The 21,172-nt window shown below is 39.2% G+C and overlaps 1 protein-coding gene across 1 annotated transcript in view; it reads right to left on the reverse strand.

The window, feature by feature from the left end:
* Positions 1-21,172, reverse strand: part of LOC122792791 (AF4/FMR2 family member 1-like) — a 1,648,712-nt gene that overhangs the window by 545,308 nt on the left and 1,082,232 nt on the right. Inside the window, exon 11 of the mRNA XM_044060361.1 lies at positions 18,564-18,658. Within this exon, the coding sequence (XP_043916296.1) occupies positions 18,564-18,658 (95 nt within the window). The remainder of the gene's footprint in view (positions 1-18,563; positions 18,659-21,172) is intronic.

Genomic DNA, 21,172 nt, shown 5'->3' on the forward strand with positions numbered 1-21,172 from the left:
TTCTCCTTCCTCAATAAAACTGAGCTCAATAAACTCTCTATGACTTATAACCATATTGCCAAATTTGTAACAGGAGAACCGTACCATACTCATCACTGCCTAAACCTAAAAAAACTTGCCTGGTTAGAACTTCCCAATCTTCTTAAACTTAATCAACTTACTGAAGCATTTAAAATAATCAATGAACCAAATAAAACCCCCTCAATGAACAAACTTTTAACCCCCTATTCAAATCTCAGCTGCCTCCGATCTTCAAATAGTGTACTGGTACAAACTATAAAATCTAATAACTTAGGTGGGGATGCTCTTTACGCTAATTCCATAGGAAAACTATGGAACTCCCTTCCTAATAACCTAAGACTAACTACCTCCCTTAGCCAGTTCAAAAGTAACCTTAAATCATTCCTAAAAGCTCACTGGCTATGTCCCTGTACTAAACCCGACTAGTCCTAAAAGTCCCTATACCCTCTATGTTATTTCCCAATGCCATCTCTCTTCTCTCTTTTTCCACTAGCGCCCTGCTATACTATGTTATATGATCTCTAGTTCCTCGCAACAGCCTTCTACTCATTAATCACTATGAGCGTGTTATGGGATAAATCTTTACCCTTCTCCTCGGGGCCTATAATCGAATCTTTAATATTGTCTAGTGAACCCATGTTTTCACTTATTCACATATTACATGAATTACTCAAATTATAGCTAAGTTTTAAATTGATGTCTCTTCCTACTATGTTATCCAGAATTTTTGTTATGTATGTAAACCAAAGTCTTGTTTGGACTTATGTGGAGGTTTTTCTCCCTGAACTCTTATGAAAATGATATGCTTAAGTTGCGTCTCATCTTACCATGTAATTATGAAATTATTGAAATGTAACTCAAAGTCTTGTTTTTTACTGTGGAGCTTTTCTCCCCGGGTCTCTGCTGAAAATGGATATGTATCCAGTTGGACTAACCCGGTAAACAAATGTAAAATAAAATAAATAAAATAAATAAACTATCTTCTTTATCTTTGTCTTGCAACCTGATAATAGTTTCTTTGTGCCAACTACCGAGTTACTTTCCAGAAGATGGCAGAGTAACTCTGATGTCCTGTTGTTTGCTATTATAACTCCTTTCTTAGCTTCTTTATTAGCCAACCAGTAGTCCTTCCTAGCCTGGTCAGTCTTTTCTGTCTCCCACTTTTACCTGGAACTCCTCCTTTCTTTTGATGACTTACTGGACTTCTATATTCCACTACCAGCTTTTCTTATGTACCTTATTTCCATACCTGGCTCGGTCACATATCAGTTCTGTAGTCTTCAAATGCTGATTTTTGGCACTGCCCTTTTTTTTCCCCATCTCCATCTATTTCCTTCTCTTCACAGTGTGGTAGAGCACTGAGTAATTCCTTGAACTGTTGTACTTTCTCTCCAGTCAACTTCCATGTTTACAGCCTGGTCTCTGCTGACCTTACAGCCTTTTCTGACCACTGCTTGCAGTTGATTGGGGCAACCAGTGTTTTATACTGTGGGCCAAGTGTTTCACTGGGGATGACTTTGCAATCAATGATTCTACTCCAGTGCCCTTTCCCTACTAGGAGGAAGTCTACTTGGGCTGCATTTTGGCCACTCTTGTATATGATCTTGTGACGGCCTTTCTTTCTAAACCATGTGTTGGCTACTATCAATCCATTTGCCAGACAAAAGTCTAGGATAGCCTCTCCTCCTTTATTCTTGTTGCCCCACCCATGTGGACTCAGGCAGTCCTCATATCCTGTTCTGTCTTTCCCAGTATGTGCACCCAAGTCACTCATTATCAACACCAATTCATGTTGTCCTGCTTTATCTAGTAGGTCCTGCAACTGCTGTCTGAATGCACTCTTTTCCTCACTATCACAACCCTGCTGTGGGGCATAGGCTAAGATTATGGATGCAGGCCTATCATTATGCTGCAGTCTGATTGCAATGAGTCAGTCACTAATTCCAATGATATTTCTCACTCCCTTCTGAAGACTCTCTCTCACCACAATTCCCATATCATAGGATGTCCAGCCTCCAACATATCATCATGTCATCCACTACCAAGCTGCATTCTGTCAGTAAACCTACATTAAGTGTAGCAGTTCTCAGCTTATGTTTGGCAGGTTGGTTGGTTTTATGTTCACCTTTCACTCAACAAATCACCTAGTGCCATATTTTACACTGTCAAGTGGCTAGCCCTGCCACAATGCTGGTTATCCATGTCCTCCTATCTTGAGGATACTGCTCACCACAATAGTTGCCCAAAGCGGTTGGTCTGTATAACTCTTTCCCTGTAGGGCACCATGAAGAGTCTGTACTGCTGCCTACAGCTCCAGTCATTGGTGAGTTTGAGATGGAAACACTCAGCATGTTTTCTGGGGGTGGGGGGAATCCCACAGAAATTCCAGTAGAACATGCAAACTCTAAACAGACATTGGCTGAAGGTCAGGATCGAACCTTGTACCTTGTGCATGGGAAGCTAAGGCCTTAAATATGTCAACTGGCCTCCTGCATATGATTAGATAAACCACATTTCTGGAAGTGCATGTAAAGGAACCCTCTACTCAAACTACTGTTCTGTAAAATTATGTTGGAAGCTGTGCAAAGCATATGACATGTTTTGCATCGATGGTTGCAGGCCTACGTTCTTCGTTGGTCTAAGCATGCTTCTGACAAGATTCTTTAGATTTGGTGATTGTTTAAATGACAGCAGTGGAAGTGCTTGAAAAAATATCTCTCAGCTTGTCATCCTCAGTGAACATTGGTTTACGGTCCCTTATGATTTTGTACAGTTTTTTAAAGTTTTGGATGACATGTTGTCATTAGGGGGAACTCTGTCAAACGGGTTACTCTCTCTATATTGAAGCAGCTGTTCTCATGGTAGCTGTATTGCTCCTGTCTACAGCTCTGTCAAACTCACTGGCAGTTTGACTTTGATCAAGTATGTCATCTTGATTTTTAGAGGCATTCCTTTTCTTTTTGAAGCCTCCTTGCCATTGCATTTTAAATTTCTGTTTTTTTGGCACCTTATTTGAATTATGGTGGTAGGAAAAATTTTATTTGCTTCAAAAAAAGGGAGATCGGAAGATTTGGGCCATCTCTTGAATTAACTTTCCCCTCTCATAAAACCTCTTAAGCATCTCAGCTGCAGAAGGACCTAACATAATTTCCTTGTCCACGGAAAAATGTAAAATTTCATCTTTAACATCTTCAGGAAGATTTTAAGACTATAATGAAGCAAAGCAAATCTTCTCATGGCTGGCCGAGATGCAGCAGATGTGGAAACAGACTCAGTCTCTGGAACTGTTAAAATAGTTTACAAGAAGGTGCAAAGCCAGACAATTCTATTGCAGTAATCAAAACAATTATGGCAAGAAGTTAGCATCCTCACTGGCCATAAAAGCCCATGTACTAATGAACACCAACACGCCATCTGAGTGTACACACATCCACCTCTCCATTTCGGACCTTCTCAATGACTACAGAAATCTCTATAACACCTCCAACAGCTCCTTACTTCTCACCATAGGTGAAATTACTTCAACAAAGTATTAGTTTAAGGGTGTTCACACTTATGCAACCAGTGTATTGTACGTTTTTTATTTTTTTATATTTTCCCCCAACAGATTTGTTTGTTTTTCAAATTAATTGTATAGGTTATAGGTCACATTACAGGTGGGAAAAGTTTTGAAATGATTTATTGTGGTCTCATTTGTTTATATCACAAAAATGTGGTATTTTAACAAGGGTGTGTACACTTTTTATATCCACTGTATGTCTTTATTTATGAGGTTCATAATGATATGTTCCATGGCCTTACAGATGAGGCTGGTCAGGCTTATGGGTCTGTAATTCCCCAGGTCTATTACTAGACCACCTCTGCAGAGAGGAATAACTGTAGCTGTTCTCCATTCTGCAGGAACAAATCCTGTTATCCTATGATTGAAAAGGGTACTTAGTGGTGAAGCTAGTTTATGTTTTAGTCTGTTCAGAAGACAGCCGGAGATGTTATTTGGTCCCATAGAGGCCGTGTTCTTTGCCTTTGACAGGGCTTTGAGGACCTGCTCTTCAGATATGTAAGATGGGGGGGGGGGGTTTGGGGGAGGTTAGTTGCAAGTTAAGAGAGGATAATGGAGTGAAATTTTTACCAAACTTATCCGCTAGCAGGTTCACTATCTCTGTGGGGTCAGTGTGTGTGATGCTGTTGGCCACCAGTTCTGCACATGCTTGGGTCCTACCCTTTAGGTTACGTACGTAGCTGTTAAAAGGTCTTATGGTTATCCTTGAGAGTATTTGCTAGGCTTATCTCAAAGGAGCTATTGGAGGATTTGCCTGTTAAGGCTGAGGAGGGTGCTTTTCTACTGTTGGGTCCTTGTCTTTGTTTTCTTGGACAGCAACATTTTGCATTCATTGTAGAGTCTGTTGATGCTGGAAGTCCACCATGGCAGCTTGATTTTACTTGGGGCTCTGCCTTACATTCTATCTGGTACAGCCAAGTTTATATACTTATGCAAGTGACTGTACAGGGCTTTAATGTATGCTTTAGCGTAGTTACCACTTTCAACTTGGGAGTGGGGCTTGGAATGAAGTTATACCTTCACCTAGGAGGGTATAGTTTGCCTTGGTGAAGTTTTTTAGTCTGATTTCACCCTTTTGAGTTCTGGTGCTAGTGTCAGTTTGAAGGTGACTGATTTGTGGTCAGTTTTAACTAAACAGAAAATTTGCGCTAATGTTGAAGTAAAAAAAAAAAAATTATATTAATACAAAACCAACTTTTTAAGTTTGTAAGAGCAATATTTAAACATTGTCCCTATGCCCCATGACTGTTTGGTAATGGGAATCCTTACATTGCAGAAGTATGTATGCCTGTGTCTTATAGGATCATAGGACATTAGTAGACCAATGGCCCTGGGGCCCTTACAAACCTAGCCAAGTTCTACCCTTATTACCATGATCAGCATCTAATGCCCATGTCCAAGATGGACACAAGTGGAACCCCTGGGGTGAATTTACGGTTACCCATCCAACTATCCAAACTGGGTTTAAAGCAGGCCAATGAGGTGGTCTGTTTGACATGAAGCTGGAGTCTGTTCCAAAGGTGTGGTGACCTCTGGGAGACAAATCTGGCCCTCCAGCAGGTTCTATTAATGTCACATACCAGGTTAAGGTCTTTAGAGCGAGTAACCTGTGTACATTTGACTTGCAAATATGCAGCATTTCCCATAAAGCAGGGTCAGAGATTGCCTTATATGCAAGGCAGAGATCACCTCTGAGTAGTCTGTATGAAACAGAATAAAGTCACAGTGATTTCAGATGAACCACATAGGACAGATGCTGAAGACCTTGAATTTTCCTTTGAGGAACCTTTGTGGCTTCTCCAATTGCTGCAGGTGCTTGTAAAGGTACATACCAAAAGGAGCACTGTACTCAATTATTGGCTTGATGAGGGAAGAGTACAGTTAGGCTATAGCTTCTTTTTTTCTGGAGGCAATGCCCTTACTTATGAGATGAGCAGTGTAGAATGCTCTTCTTACCAATGTGGAGACGTGGTGATCAAAGGTAAGGTTGCAGTCAACCTGTGTGTCCAGGTCTGTCACTACGGCATACTTAGGGTGTTGCTTTTAATGTGGTAGTTAGCAGGAACATCACTCTTACTGAAAGGGATGATGATACATTTTTTGCATTGAGTTTAAGGCCATGATTTTGGCACCAATCATTTGTTTGTGCAAGACCCTCTTGTAGGATGTTGACTTCATTTGGAGATTCTATGACCACTCCCAGTTTGCAGTCATCAGCAAACTTTGTCAGGCAGACCTTTAATTTTTCCTTGTACTTATGAAAAATAGATTCCAAACAGTAGAGGTCCCAGGACTGATCCCTGTGGAGCACCACTGTTTACAGGTCTGCTGTTGGAGGTATATTCCCCTATTTGACTATATGTGTTCTATCAGTGAGTCACAGTTAGTGACCCATCTAACGATATAAGGGTTGACACCTAGCTGGGTGAGGTTGTCAATGATGCCTGAGTGGGGGAGACTGTCAAAAGCCTTGGCTAAGTCTAGGTGGGCTGTAGGCACTGATTTCCCTTCGTCCAGGGCCTTGGCAACTTTCTTGAAGCCCACAAGGTTTAACAGGCATGACATATCCAAACTGAGATGGGTCAAGTGTTTGGAGATTACCTATATTTTTGTTAATTAAGTCCATGATGATTAGCTCCATGGCCTTGCAGATAAGGCTAGTCAGGCTAATAGGTCTATAATTCCGTCAGTGGAAGCACCAGCTTTGTGCAAGGGCATAACAGTGGCCATTTTTCATTAAAATGGGACAAACCCAGTGCTTGGACTATAATTGAAGAGAGTACCCAGTGGTGTTGCTAATTCTTGTTGCAGGGCATGTAGGACATAGCCTGGGATGTTAGGTCCATAGATGTTGTGCTTTTGGTCTTAGAGAGGGCATTTATGACCTGCTCTTTAGAGATACAAGGTAGGGGACAAGTGATAGGGAGGACTGTCGATTGTCTGTTCGTTACTTTTTTTAATTCTCATCACAATCAAACCTTAGAGGCATGCAGAAGAGGTCATTATAGGTTCTACTGGAGACGGGGTCACTGTTTCTTTTACTTTTCTCACAGACCTGAGGTATACAAAAAAAAGTTACTATACCATTTGCAGGGGCAGTATACTGTATACTAGCAACAAAGTGGAATTCATTACTGTAGCCATTATTTTTCCACTTTTGTCACAATCATACACCAGGCACATATAGTGGTGATTGCCTTTGGGAGTGAATGGGTGAGGAGTGAAAAGGCATGCAGACTTAAATTCTTTTCTGACTCATGATTTCTTTCAGGCCACCATTGGATTAAAAGTTTGAGAAAATGTTCTAAAATGCAAGGAAAACTAAAGTTGAACAGCAACACTGAATTTCTTTCCTTAATCATAGTTTCTGTTCAAACTGTCATTAGAGGGAAAAGGTTGTATAAAGAAAAAATAAATGCATTTCAGAGCATATAGAAAATCGTGGAGTCTTGAAAAAGCTGAAGAGTAAAGCAAAATGTGAGAAAAGGGAAAAAAAAGTAATGTGCATAATGTGGAGAGCTGGTGGGGGGGTCCAGATGGGAGCACTGTATCTCATGGGATTGGGAGGTCAGTAGGCAGTGCTTAAGGCACCACTTCACCTAAGTCCAGCCCCATATATAGAGTTGTTGTACTGTATCATTGCTTCAACTAAATGGCAGTAACTGTGAATGCCCTTCTGCGACATGGGCCAACACAGTGTGGTACCCAGACCTCTCATAATGTAAGAGCACTGTAACTTGAGTTCAGTCTGTGTATACTACTTCTAAAACACTACAGCATGAACTAAAAGGTCACTTAGGAGGGGTGGTAGTAACAGTAGACTGGAAGTATCCAAGGGGCCCCCAACCTGACAATTGCTGGGGGCCCCCAAAATGTTGACACCAGCCCTGATGGCTCTCAAGTTTGCAATGAAGTCTAGAAGATTTATGATTTTTGCTTGTAAGTATTTGCACATGTATTTGTATACCTTAAGCAGACTCTAAATAATTTTTTCTCAGGTAGATGGCAAATGTTGGAGGTGGGATGGGGAAGTAAAAGGTAACTGGGAGCATATGTTTGGTGAGGGAAATGAGTTGGCATATTTTAAAATTCCCTACAGAGTACTTTGTCAGAAATACTTGTTGAGCAAATGGGTATAACTAAGGAATTTTTTTTGAGGTGGGATACAGAATGTGAAAAACAAAGATAAAGAAAGGCCTTGTTGAGCTTAATTCTGGTAGCTGCCTAAAAAGTAATTACTAGAAAATGGAAATTAAAGGCTAAACCAACTGCATTTGAAGTAGTGAATATTGTAACAGAGAGAAAAGAGCTGGAAGTGGGATCTTTTGAAAAGGCTAGGAGCAAATTATGTAAAAAAAATGGAAATTGTGGGAAAAATACATCGGTCCATAGGTGGTTATTGGGCTATTGACCCAAAGGTCATTATAAGTCTAGCCATGTGTACCCAGTATAATACTAGAGAAGCCCAATACAAAGCGTCTTGCCTAAACTCGAGATCTTAGCAATGCCTGCCCATACCTAGGAGGGTCATAGCCGAAATCCCTGGCAGGAATTTATGGTTTTCCATCCATTCATCGAGGTTGCGCTTAAACAGGGTCATAGAGGGGCTTTGTTTGATATGAATTGGTAGCTTTTTCCAGAGGAGTGGCAACCTTTGTGAGACATATCTGTCTCTCCAGCAGGTCCTATTTATGTAGCAAGCCATATTAAGTTCCCTGGAGCAGATGACCCTTGTCCCATTTGACTTGTAGATGTGGAGCATTTCCATTAGGTTTGGATCTGAGATTGCTCTGTAGGGCAGGCACAAGTCACCTCAAGTTAGTCTGTACTCTACTTAGTACAGTGACAATGACTTCAGACTGTCAATATATGACATGTGCTGGAGACTATGAATTTTCTTGGTTAGAAATCTCTGAGATCTCTCAAGTTGCTGCAGTTGCCTGGTAAGGTACACACCAAATGGAGCATAGTGCTCAATCATTGACCTGATGATGGTTGAGTACAGGGTTGTTGTCACTTGTCTCGCCCTACTATATATGACAAACAGGCAGGGTAGTTCATTTATATGCTTTATTACATGAAAACATATTAGGATGGATAGCAGCATTACAAAATATAAACGAACTGATTAACAAGACTATACAGACATACATGCTTACATCTCAACAGCTTACTACAAAATAGCAATCAGGCTCATACGTGCTCAGTTTTTATACACTTGTGCAAGCCCCTAGAAAGCTTCTTAAAGACATACTCACACATTGAGCTACATCCTCCCACTTAAAAAGATTGCCCTCAAATAAAATGACATTGGAGTAAGACGTGCAATAACACAGACATTTGAAACAAACACAATGTTTATGTCCAAGTTGCCATGCATCTGTACCATGGTCTGAAATGCGACCTGATCTAGTAACATAGTAGTTAGAACTGGGTTTAGCAACAGGGACAGTCTTCAGTGAACAAGTTGTATCAGGAACTTCGGGATTCAGCACAGAAACAGGGACACTTACTTGAATGTCTTCTGGAACTGAAACGCTGGACAACTCACTCTGAGATATAGTCTTTCTCACATGCATTATAGGCTCAGACACCAACATCAAATGTTTCCGATTCCACCTAAACTATACTCCTTGTGATTCCACAATGCACGATCTCTGCTCTGAGCAAATACTCCTCACGACTCTAATCCGATCATAACCTTTGGACGTTTGCATCCTTACCACTTCTTCTTGTAATGGACTGAGCGGTTTGCTGGCCTTATCATAACAGGACTTCTGGACTAAAGCTTCTTCAGCAGATTGGCTTTCACTGATCTGTTCTTGACACATGGAACCAACAATTTGCTACTGATTTGTAACGTGATTCTGGTCTGCCTTGACAGAAGTCTTTGAGCAGGTGAACTAAGATGTTTATCATGAGGAATATTTTTGAGATTCAAAAGATTCAGGAAAACATCACTATTGTGTTGTTTTGACTTTTCTAGTAATTGTTTTGCACTTTGAACTGCCTGTTCTGCTAAACTGTTTGACTGTGGATGCTCTGGGCTACTCATAACATGAGTAAAGTCCCACTCTTCGGCAAGTCTTTTGAATTGTTGGCTTGTAAACTGTGTGCCATTGTCAGAAATAACTTTGTGCAGACTACCATGAACTGCAAAATGACACTTCATCTAAGTAATGACAGGATTGGAAGCTAGATTAGGAAGTAGGTCAATCTTGAACCAATTTGAATAAGATTCTACAAACACCAAGTAACGTTGACCATTCCATTCGAAAATGTTATTGGTTACTGTCGACCAAGGTAGTTCAGGAATCTAGTTTAGCTGAAGTGATTCTTTCTGTTGATGCGACTTAATGCTATTACATGCAGAACAAGATGACAGCACTCTCTCAATGTCTTGTGACACAGATGGCCAAAATACTAGTCCTCTCGCCCTTCTTTTTGTAGAGTTTGCTCCTGGGTGGCCACAGTGCAAAACAGTAATGTATTCTTGTTGCAAGAACCTTGGAACAATAACTTTAGGACCTTCAGGAATAATACCACTGTCAAACAAAATCTCATATTTGTATAAAAAATAAGGTCCCACTTCTAGCAAGACTTTTTTGACCCCCATCCTTGTTTGATAAAGTGGATGAGCTTCTGTAGAATTGGATCTGTGGCTGTATGACTTCTAAGCTCATCAAGACATGTAGAAGAAAATGTTCTCACTTCCATGACTTCAGAAATCAAGATGCTCATTCTCATGCTGTTCAGTGGTATTTCTGTGTGATCTGGACAATGTAGCAGCAAGATAAAGAAGTTTGCCTTTCCTTATAGACAAGATTGAAATGATACTTTTGCAGTTTCAACCTCATGCGCTGCAATCTGGCTGGAGCTGTATGAAGTAGGCTTTCTCAAAACAGTGACTAGAGGTTGGTGGTCTGCTTCAGTCTGGATAGGTCTAACATAAACATAATCATAAAACTTTTAACATGCAAATACAATTGCCAAGAGTTCTTTCTCTTTCTGAGCATGCTGCATTTCAGTTTGGGTAAGAGTTCTGGATGGATAGGCTACAGGTGGACCTTCTTGTAGAATGACTGCACCTAGACCAAATTTGGAGGCATCACATGAAACAGTAACTGGCTTGTGAACATCATAGCATCTGAGAGTTGATGGACTGGCAATTCTCTATTTCAAGACATCAAATGCTCTCTGGTGCTGCTCCAACTATGATCAGGGTACATCTTTACGTGTCAGCTCTCTGAGTTGTGCTGAAAGTTGGCTCAAATCTGGTATTAACTTGCCTAGGTAGTTAACCATGCCAAGAAAACATTGTAGGGCTTGAACATTGTCTGGAGCCGGCATCTTGAGAATAGCAGTTTGCTTGGAGGGTTCTGGTCATAAGCCTGAACTGGTAAATAAATGACAAATACAACTGACTTCTATTAGGCTGAATTTACATTTCAAAAGGATTCAGCTTAAGATTCACATCACAAGCTCTTTCCAGAACTTTTCTGAGATTTCTGTCATGCTCAGCTACACCATTACCTCCTACTAGTATATCATCTACTATAATAGCACAGTGACACCCAGAAAACATTTACTCCATTGCATGTTGAAAGACTTCACTTGCAGAATTTGTCCCATATGGCATTCTCAAAAATCTGTACCTTTCAAACAGAGTACTGAAAGTGGTTAGCAATGAAGATTCTCTGACGAGCAAAATTTGCAAAAATGAAGTATTTACATCTAAGACAGAAGAAACAGTGGCATTTGGCATAAGAGCTGCAACTTCTTTGACTGTACTGTCACACTGGATGATGAGGTCTTTTCAGTACCTTGTTTAAATCTCGTGGATCTATGCATATTTTGATGTCATCTGAGCTTTACTTATGAGCTACCACCATGGAGGATAACCATTCAGTAGGTTCATCAACTGGACAAATCACACCTTGTTTCACCATTTTATCTAGCTCGGCTTTGACTTTGTTCTGCATGGCTACTGGAACTTTCTGGGCTGGCCTGACAACTGGGATGACATCTGGGAATAACTTCATGGAGTACACAACTGGAAGCTTGCCTAGATTTTCTTTGAAGAGATCAGCATAGGTAGAGAAAATATACTGGGCGAAATTAGAATAATGGTCTTTTAAGCTAACATGGTGGACTTCCTTATTAAATGAAAGCAGTCCCATTTTCAAACTGTCTCAGATCCCTAGTAAGGACTGGATTTACCTCTTGACCACATAAAATAAGTTGTAGCTTCTCCCAGCAGAGTAACATGAAAGCACTACTGAGCCTTCAGTTTGAATTTCTTCACCACCATAAGCAACAAGCTTCACACACTTTGCCAAATCAAGCTTTTCACCAGCACATACTCTAGCAAATGCTTCTGCAGACATAACATTGCAATTTGAAGCTCTATCAACTTTGAGCTCAATGGGTTTTTCATTTATTTGAAAAGTACAACATACTTCATTATTTGTCCAAAAATCTACTGCATTAACTGTTTCACTAAGAACTGACACACCATCAACATAAAAAGTAGGGTCACAGCTTTTTTATTGATCAGCTCATTTCTTGAACTGTTCCCTTTTAATAAAAGAATGTGTGCCTTTTGATTTACAAAACCTCTTGAAATTCTTCAAATTATTACATTTGCGGCATTGTTGACCAAAAGTTAAGCACTTTTCTCTTTTAAGTTCAATTTTAAAGCATTCAGCTTCTGTATCGTGCCAGCTTGGGGAATGGTGTTGATGGTCTTGGCCAGGTGAAAATATGCATGATGAATTTACTGCAAAGCCACTGTCTACAGCCTTTTTAACCCATCTAAAGAAGTTTACCAGATTCAACAGGCAAGATGTACACTTCACAGACCGAAATCATCAGGGGTCTTGATACCTGATATTGTAGTTTATGAAGTTAGTAAGGATAAGCTCCATAGCTTTGCATATGAAACTTGCAAGTCTGATATGTCTATAATTACCAGGGTCGGTTCCAAAGCCACCCTTATGAAGAGGGATTGCCATTGCAGTGTGCCACTCATCAGGGACAAAACCAGTATTTAAACTTGGAATAAAAAGTTTCAAGAGTGTCAGCAAGGGCATATTTAACACTATTAATTAATTTTCAGGTATATTGTCAAATATCACAGAAGTATTTTTTTGGCGTTGGGTAGCACTTTCAGTAAATGACCTTTAGAGATATTTGGGGAGTGTAAGGGATTCTTATAGTTCAGAGTTTTGCATACAAGTCTCACATCTGAATGTTGGCACTAAATTTGTTTGTAAGGATACTAGCAATATCTACTGGGTCAGAAAAGGAGGTGTCCTTGCAAATATGAACACAGCAATGTAGCATATTATTTCTCGTTATTCTAACATAATTAATAAGTACTTATAAAGATCTCTGGCTTCAGAAGCCAGCCTAAGTTCATGAACTCCTTTAGTGGAGCTGCATGAAATAGTATCCTTCAGAACAGTGAGTATAGCTCTACTGAATGATTTAAGGATTTTGTTTGCGTGTAGTACAGTTAATTTATAATTGTGGATTACCAAGATGGTTTGTTTCTGAATTTGTAGCGATACTTGGTTCTGGTAGGGATTACTACCTCTATTTATTTTTTGTAATAGTTGTAGAATCTGGATGCTGTATCAGGGCCAAGGGAGGGGAAACTACTCTTATTTACAATTTGTATAATGCATGCAGTTTAGTGCTCTGCTCCTGACTTTTGTCCAGGGTGTTTTCCTGCAGGAGACTGTGCTATAGCAGTTTGTGTTCTTGTTTGAGAAGTATGCTGATGGCCTGTCTCCTTCCCTTGCTTTGTCTGACTGCTTGACATATCGTGTTGGGGTGAGGACAGTACTCCTGCACCTTGTTCTTTATGTGCTCTACAGTTAGCCTGGCATGTAGGTGAAAGAAAGATCTGGAGATCCACTCATTTATTTATTTAACTTTTGTTAACAGGGTAAGTGAACAGGTCTGTGGAACGTTTTCAGAACAACCTGGGCCATAAAGCCAAAATAAACAATAACAATGGTATAAAACAATAAATAAAGAGATATGGTATCAAAGTCAGAAATGCAAGACAGGTGGAAAAATTGCATTTAAAGCAATTACAAATATAGCTAAACAAACAATATACATAAAAATATAAAGGAAAGAAGCATTGTTAAAATTTACAGAATATTTACAAATACAGAACAGTGTTTACAGAGCAGTAAACCATCAAATAAATAAGGCTGAGTACAGAAAATCATAGTTTATAATAATAATAATAATAATAATAATACTGAACATCATGCACTAAGTGACCATAATGAGAAGTCAAACTATTTTTATTTATTTGATACCCGTTTACTAGGAAAGTCCGACTGGGTATGAGCCCATTTTCACTGCAGGCCTGGGGAGAAAAACTCCACGGTACACATTAAACATAATTAAAAACATGAACAATGGTTACAAATATTAAGGCAACAACAAAGTAATACAATATGTGAATACAATAAAAGAAAGTAAAATATAAAGCAAGCAATAAAGTTGGCCATACATTGTATACAAGATAGAAGACAGTTCCCTAATATGCGTGTTACATAATGATGCATGAAAAAATATATAACAGAATAAGTAATAGGTCATAAAAGCCATATACTCTTTCTGGGAGGAGAACTAGATACTAAATTTCAGTAATAAATTCTGGGATTTATAAAGATTAGTGTAAGAATATAACGAAAGGGCATTAGAATGTTAAGGAATTAGAGAGAGGTGAGGCTAGAAAGTAGGTAAGGGAACTAGGATGTGTCAGGAGGAAGTCTGTTAAGAGTTGGGAAGAAAGGAATGGAAAAGAGTACTAAGATCGCATGGAGCATGGGCAGAAGAATAAGAGTGGGCTACAAGTCTGATTGCTTCTGGAATGGTATTCCATGATTTGGCAACACAGTGAGAGTACAAACTAGCCCTGTTAGATCTATGAGGTTTGTAAGCAGATAGTAGATACTTGTGACAGGAGCGATGGGTTGTTGTACAGTAATTTGTGAGTTAATGTTAGTTGATTAAAGGTGAAAAGGTGGGTTAGTTCAAACCAATTTAGGGACTTGAGAGCAGAGCAATGGTGAGAGTAGTGGGCCTGTCCTTTGGCAAATTTAGCTATTTTATTATAACACTGACTAAGTTTTGCTTTGAGGGAAGCATGAAGATTGGTTAGGATGGGTGAAGCGTATAGAAGGGAGAGTAAGAGATAGGTGGTGGTAAGGGTTAGTTGGAGATGAATTTCTTAGCCTTATACATCATGCCCAATGTGTTATTAGTTTTTTTATGATGTTGCTGATGTGTAGGTCAAACTTAAGATTGCTGTCAATAGTTACATCTAACAGTTCTGTATGTGAAACCACATTGATTAAAGTATTGTTTAGAGAAGTAATATCAAAGTTATAGGCATCTGGAGAAAACTGTTTTGGTAAAAATAGTAGAAATGTAGTTTTTGTTGGGTTAAGTAGTAAATGATTGTTGGTGAGCCAAGACTCAATGGAATTGAATGTTTCTTGCGTTAAACTCTGTAGATGAGAGAGAGTCCTAGTAGAGAAGATTAATGCAGAATCATCAGCATATTGAATTAGGGTGGCTTGTTTGGTGGCAGTATTACCATGGTTAATAAAAATGTTGAAGAGAATTGGACCTAGTATTGAGCCTTGGGGTACCTCAGTGCTAACAGGTAAGTAAGGAGAGAAGTTAGAGTTCCAGTTGACAGACTGATATCTGTTAGAAAGATAGCTAGTGAACTAAACTAAACTAAGGATGTTTTGGCTGAGCCCAGAAAGGATAGTTGGGATAACAGTTGGGGGTGGGAGACAGTATTAAAAGCTTAGGATAAATAAGTTTCCTGAGTCACATGCTTTGTTGACAGTGTCAGTAAAGGATACTAGAGCAGTGATAGTGTTGTGTGTTGGTCTGACTCCATGTTGGGTGGGAGAGAGATTATTATTGTCAAGTAGGTATTGAAGAAGTTTATGGATACACTTTTCTAGAATATTTGATAGTGGTGAAAGAATAGCAATTGGCCTGTAGTTGGAGATTTCTGTGTATATGCCACCTTTGTGGGTAGGAAGGATGATGGATTTTTTCCACAGGGAGGGGACATAAGACTCCTTGATGGATCCATTAATGATTATTGAGACTGGGTAGGCAACTGAGTATGCAGACATTTTTAGAAATTCTTTAGGAAGATTGTCTGCAGAAGGGGAACATGGCCTGAGCTTGCACAGGAGGGATTTGATAAAGGAAGTAGAAACTGGGTGAAGGGAAAATGTGGAGTGACAGGTAATAGGAAGCTGAGAGGGAGATGGAGGGAATTTGTTAGTGATGGAATCTATGCTATCAATGAAGTAAGAGTTAAACTGAGTTGCTATGCCAGGGGAGGTGCTGTCACAGGAGGGTTGGGGGAAGGACTGACTTCCTAGGTTTGGGATTTTTTTTGACAGTGTTCTAGAAGGTTTTTGGACTAGATTTGTGCTGATTTTGTGGCTTTGCATAGCAATGTATTTTGTCTAAATTAACATGTTTCTTTACAAGGTTACGCAGTGCTTTGAAATGCTATAAATTATTGTGAGTCTTATGTTTTAAGTAAGTTGTCCAAGCCTTGTCTCTTTTTTGCATGAGCGATCTGGTATAGACAGAAAGCACAGGAGTATAACTGGTTTTAACTCTTTTCCTTCTGGTGGGAGCTAAACTGTCTAAAGTGTTTAGGAATGTAGAATTAAATTGTTCAACTGCATCTTCTAGTGGTAAGTATTTAAGGAAGGAATTATTGATAGAGTTATTAAATTTGTAAAGGCCTGCTTGTGAAAGTTGGATAGGTTTCATACTGTCTTGTAGGCGTGAAATGAGTGAGTGTGAAATAAGTCTAGATGTACATATGTGGTGGCGTTCACTAATAGAGGCTGGAAGTATTTTGGATTGAGAGACATTGTTAGGGTGAGAGACCAAAATCCAATCAATAATTGAGCTGTTTTGGTTTGCTGAACTGGTAAAGGTTGGGTGATTAATTTGTTGAGAAAATTCAGACAGGTTTATGGTACCTGTGGGAAATGTTAAGTCAATGTTGACATAACCTAATATTACTGTTTCCAGAGAGATATTTGTTGATACTCATGATAGGACACTTTCCAGAGTTGGTAAGTTGTTGCCAGTGGGTATGTATACAGCTATAATGCATCAGCTGTGAATAAGGGTTGTGAAAAATGGTTAATTTTATTTTATTTATTTTACATTTGTTGACTGGGATAGTCCAACTGGATACATGTCCATTTTCAGTGGAGGCCCAGGGAGAAAAGCTCCAAAGGTAGTTACAAAAGCAAACATAACATAATACACATTAAGCAAAGTTTATAGACTCTGTTCAGACATGTAAGTTATACAATCTCACAAACCTATGATGTAGTTTAACAAATAACAACATGAATAAATTGCAGGTGAAATATTGTCGGTACACAAATATTACTAAAGATTTAGTCAGGCTTGCAGCAAGAATATAACCAATGAGAATTGAAATACTGCTTGAGACTTTTCTTAAACTGAGTTAGGGTAGTCTCTAGAGTAATGTCAGCAGGCAGTGTATCAATTTATTATTTATTTTCATTGGAAGTGCTCTTTGAGAGACTTCTTGAATATGATTAGTTAGGTAACTTTAGAAAAGTAGCAGAGTAAAAAAAATAAATGTGCAGCTGCACTCCTGCTCACATCAGTTGATGTGTGTGTGTGTGTGTGTGTGTGTGTGTGTGTGCGCTTGTGTACGTGTGATTATCTGTACATTTTATGCAATGTGAACATGGCTCAGGAGCCACCCAGCAATCCATTCCTCCAAACACACTAATGATCCATTCATTTCCCACCACAATTTCCTCATGGAATATCGTCTAGTTTGGGGAGTGAGTCTTTTTATTTTGTGGGGGGGCAGGGTGATCTACTACATATCCCCAACCTATGTCCAGCTGAAGGAGGAGAAAAACTGATGCTGTCACTGGTTGGCATCAGTCCAAAACACACAGCTGGTTCTGAGTAAAAAGCATTTTTTGTTGGCCAGTGCAGTATTTAGGGAGCATGCTCGTACAGTGCAGTATTTAGGGAGCATGCTCGTACAGTGCAGTATTTAGGGAGCATGCTCGTACAGTGCAGTATTTAGGGAGCATGCTCGTACAGTGCAGTATTTAGGGAGCATGCTCGTACAGTGCAGTATTTAGGGAGCATGCTCGTACAGTGCAGTATTAAGGGAGCATGCTCGTACAGTGCAGTATTAAGGGAGCATGCTCGTACAGTGCAGTATTAAGGGAGCATGCTCATACTCATCAATCACGGCAATTCAGGCAACATGTCACAAAGACTTTAGCAATTGGCAGGCATCTTTCATATTATGGCATTAACAAATTTGCTGGTATTTTCATCAAGAACTATAATGTGTTTAAGACAGAAGTGAAATGCAAAAGCTAATTTTTATTCCCTCATTTGTACTTATCAATGAAATATTTGAACCCACTACTTACAAGTTTGATTTCCTTCTAGTCATATGAAAAGATCATTTACGGATGCCCCCCAACATAAATAACGCTTAAAACTTGAGCACCACTATAGATTTTTCAGTTTCAGTTAAAATGCAATGATGCAGAACATTACAATTTAATTTAAGCCATAAACAGACCATAAATAAATAGCATTGCCAAGAAAAATATTGTTTGCATCTTGCCCTAGGGTCTTGTCCCAGATCAACAAAGGTACTGTCCCTTTCCTACAAATCCAAAGGAGGGCAATGGCATCAGTCATTTTCAAAAACATTTGGCCCTACAGGTCTAAGAATTTGTTCCATGTCCCTGTCAGCCATGCTAGCAGGCAGTCACCCCAGCACTTCTTCGTCTCGCCCCTTTCACAGTTCTAGTCTCCCATTTATATAATCCCCCACAAGCACACTACAATGTACCACATAAAAATGAATAAGAAAATGATCTCTTACCTGTCATCAAATTTCAGAAGAGGCTTTGATATCTTAGTCTTTGCTATTAGTAGTGAAGATAATGATGAATTATTTTTATTGTCTGTTGGAGGCTCCTGCAAAGTTATATAAAAATGAATGGAGAATAAACCTGAAACTGTATGCATAAGTTTAACTGTATCTATGACAGTTTAAATGAAAAGAAAACTTTTTCCAAACTACAGTACACCTGCTTTATCTAGTGCTGAAGCAGGACAGACTTAAATATAGTATAATGCCAAGTGACACTGATGTTACAATATTTCTACATGCAGCACACAATAAAAAGACATGCATGATCACATCATGACAACATTTCCTATAATAATTAAAACAGCGCCCCAAATAATTCAAGCCAAGTACAAGTACAAACCTTTCATGCTGAGACAATAACTGGGTTCATCCTCTCCACCAAACACAGGTCTGCACTTTTTTCTGATATTTTCACTGTACCCCTCTACCCCAATCTGTAGACAGTGGCAAAGAGCACCAAGGCTGAGACACAGCCAGGTCACCCAAAAAACACTGAGCATGCACACTTTCTAAAAACAAAGGACTATAGTTCCCAAAGTGTTTATACATATCCTTGATTATGGAAAATTTGTCTGGCATCCTTGCCATATAATGTAACAAAGGTATTAAGTTTATTTGGTTAAAACATGGTTTGCTCACTGTATCTTACAGTAACTAGGTTATGACTGAAAAATGACTCTTGGGTCCAGCTCTCCTACATTTGTATAATAAAACAATAATATTGAAGATTAGGCACATACATGACTAACAAATGATATCCAATTGTAAAAATGACTGATTTACAAGAAACAGTTGAGACTTGACAGTACAAGAATATGCTGGAGCCAACAAAAAAAGATCCCCTCACAGATCACCTGACCTGATATCCTGATATGAATGTATCTGTTATACTGAACATCAGGGACTCTTTTATTGACAGACTTGGAAACTGCACCAAGATAGGAGAAACAACAAGACCATCTGGGGACAAAGACCTGAAGACTGAGTCCTGAAGTACTGAGGTACCATAGGACTCCTGACTCCTAGAGTCCTGGCCAAGACAATAATTCACACTGAACGAGTAAACCAAGAACAAAATGGGGGCAGCACAAATATCTGCAAAGGAGGCATTCCTGAAGGAAATATGTAATGTGTCTGTGGGCCCAGAGGAGTAAACATCACTGTAGTTTACTTATAATATGTAATGTGTCTGTGGACCCAGAGGAGGACAGATCACTGTAGGTTACTTCTGCATGGATTAGTAAGGTAGATCCACAAACACAGGCAATGAATATTGTATGATGCACACATAAAAGGCATTAGAAAATGGGTACTTTTGCAAGTGTATAAACAAAAATGAGGGGACAAAACATTTCAAACAAAGCAGAGTCCACAATAATGGATGAGCTAAATTTCAGCACAAGCAATGTTTATACAAAAGATATCATGTAAATATTTTAAAATTTTTATGTTCAAAAAGGAATTCATCCTTCACAAAGAAAAAACTGCCTATGGGCTAATGGAAGAAACCACATCATTTTATAGCATAATTCATGAACTTCAACTTCCTGAATTTTCTTTCAGAACATGCCTTGGACAGTGGCCACGCCATGCTCACAGGAGAAGAGAGGCACTTCTCACACTTAGAGGGTTGAATTGGCAACAACAGGATGAACTGATAGACATTAAAGGAATGTATGCAGATATAAAAGAAAAAAATGGAAGGGGAAACTATTATAATATCTGCATCACACTAATGAGCCAGACATAAAGCTTGGTCAAGACTAAACAAAGGATATTTAAATATTGAAAGTCAGAGAGTGGAAGAAGTGTGGTGTGAACCCCTAATGATATCAGACCACACACTTGTAAGTTGAAAATAAAACTAAAGGAGGGAAAGCAACTACCACATCATCACGGATTCCTCAATTGTTGTTTATAGCAAAAAGAGCAAGTGGAGTGTGTAGTTACACAGCTACAAAGGAAAAAGCATAAAGTAAATAAGATAGAAAAAGGGAAAGGCAATCAAGAACAGAAATACAGAGCAGGGTAGATGAAAGAACATGAAAAGGGAGGGCTGGACTGAATCACCCAAGACAGCAACAGCTCTGTCGGTGTGCCTAAGACAAAGGGAAGTACAAAGGGAAAGCGTTACATCCACAAAAAGAAATATTAGGAGAGTTTAGGAATTATTATAGGAGTCTGTATAGAATGGTTGAAAACAATGGAGTAGAGAGTGGAGAGGCAGGAATAAACCTGGAAGAGGTTCAATTATGTGACATAACAGAACAAGGAAGGAGAAACTTAACTAAAGAGATCTCAGGAAAAAGTCAGAGAAGCAATAGAGAGTATGAATAAAGGGAATTCCCCCACAACAGCAAAACAGGTACGGAAACTGGCAGGGAACAAGCTAGTAGACGTTTGGTGTACAATTTTTAATAAAATATTAAATGGCACTAACCCACCAGAATCATGGAAAGAGGCTGCAACAACACTGAATATATAAAGGGAAAGATCCACTTTCCTCTCCCCCTATAGACCAATCTCTATATTAAATCATGATTATAAATGGTATATGA

Source organism: Protopterus annectens, chromosome 2.part0 (assembly GCF_019279795.1).
Source record: "Protopterus annectens isolate FY-2018-M chromosome 2.part0, PAN1.0, whole genome shotgun sequence".
Lineage (NCBI taxonomy): Eukaryota > Metazoa > Chordata > Ceratodontiformes > Protopteridae > Protopterus > Protopterus annectens.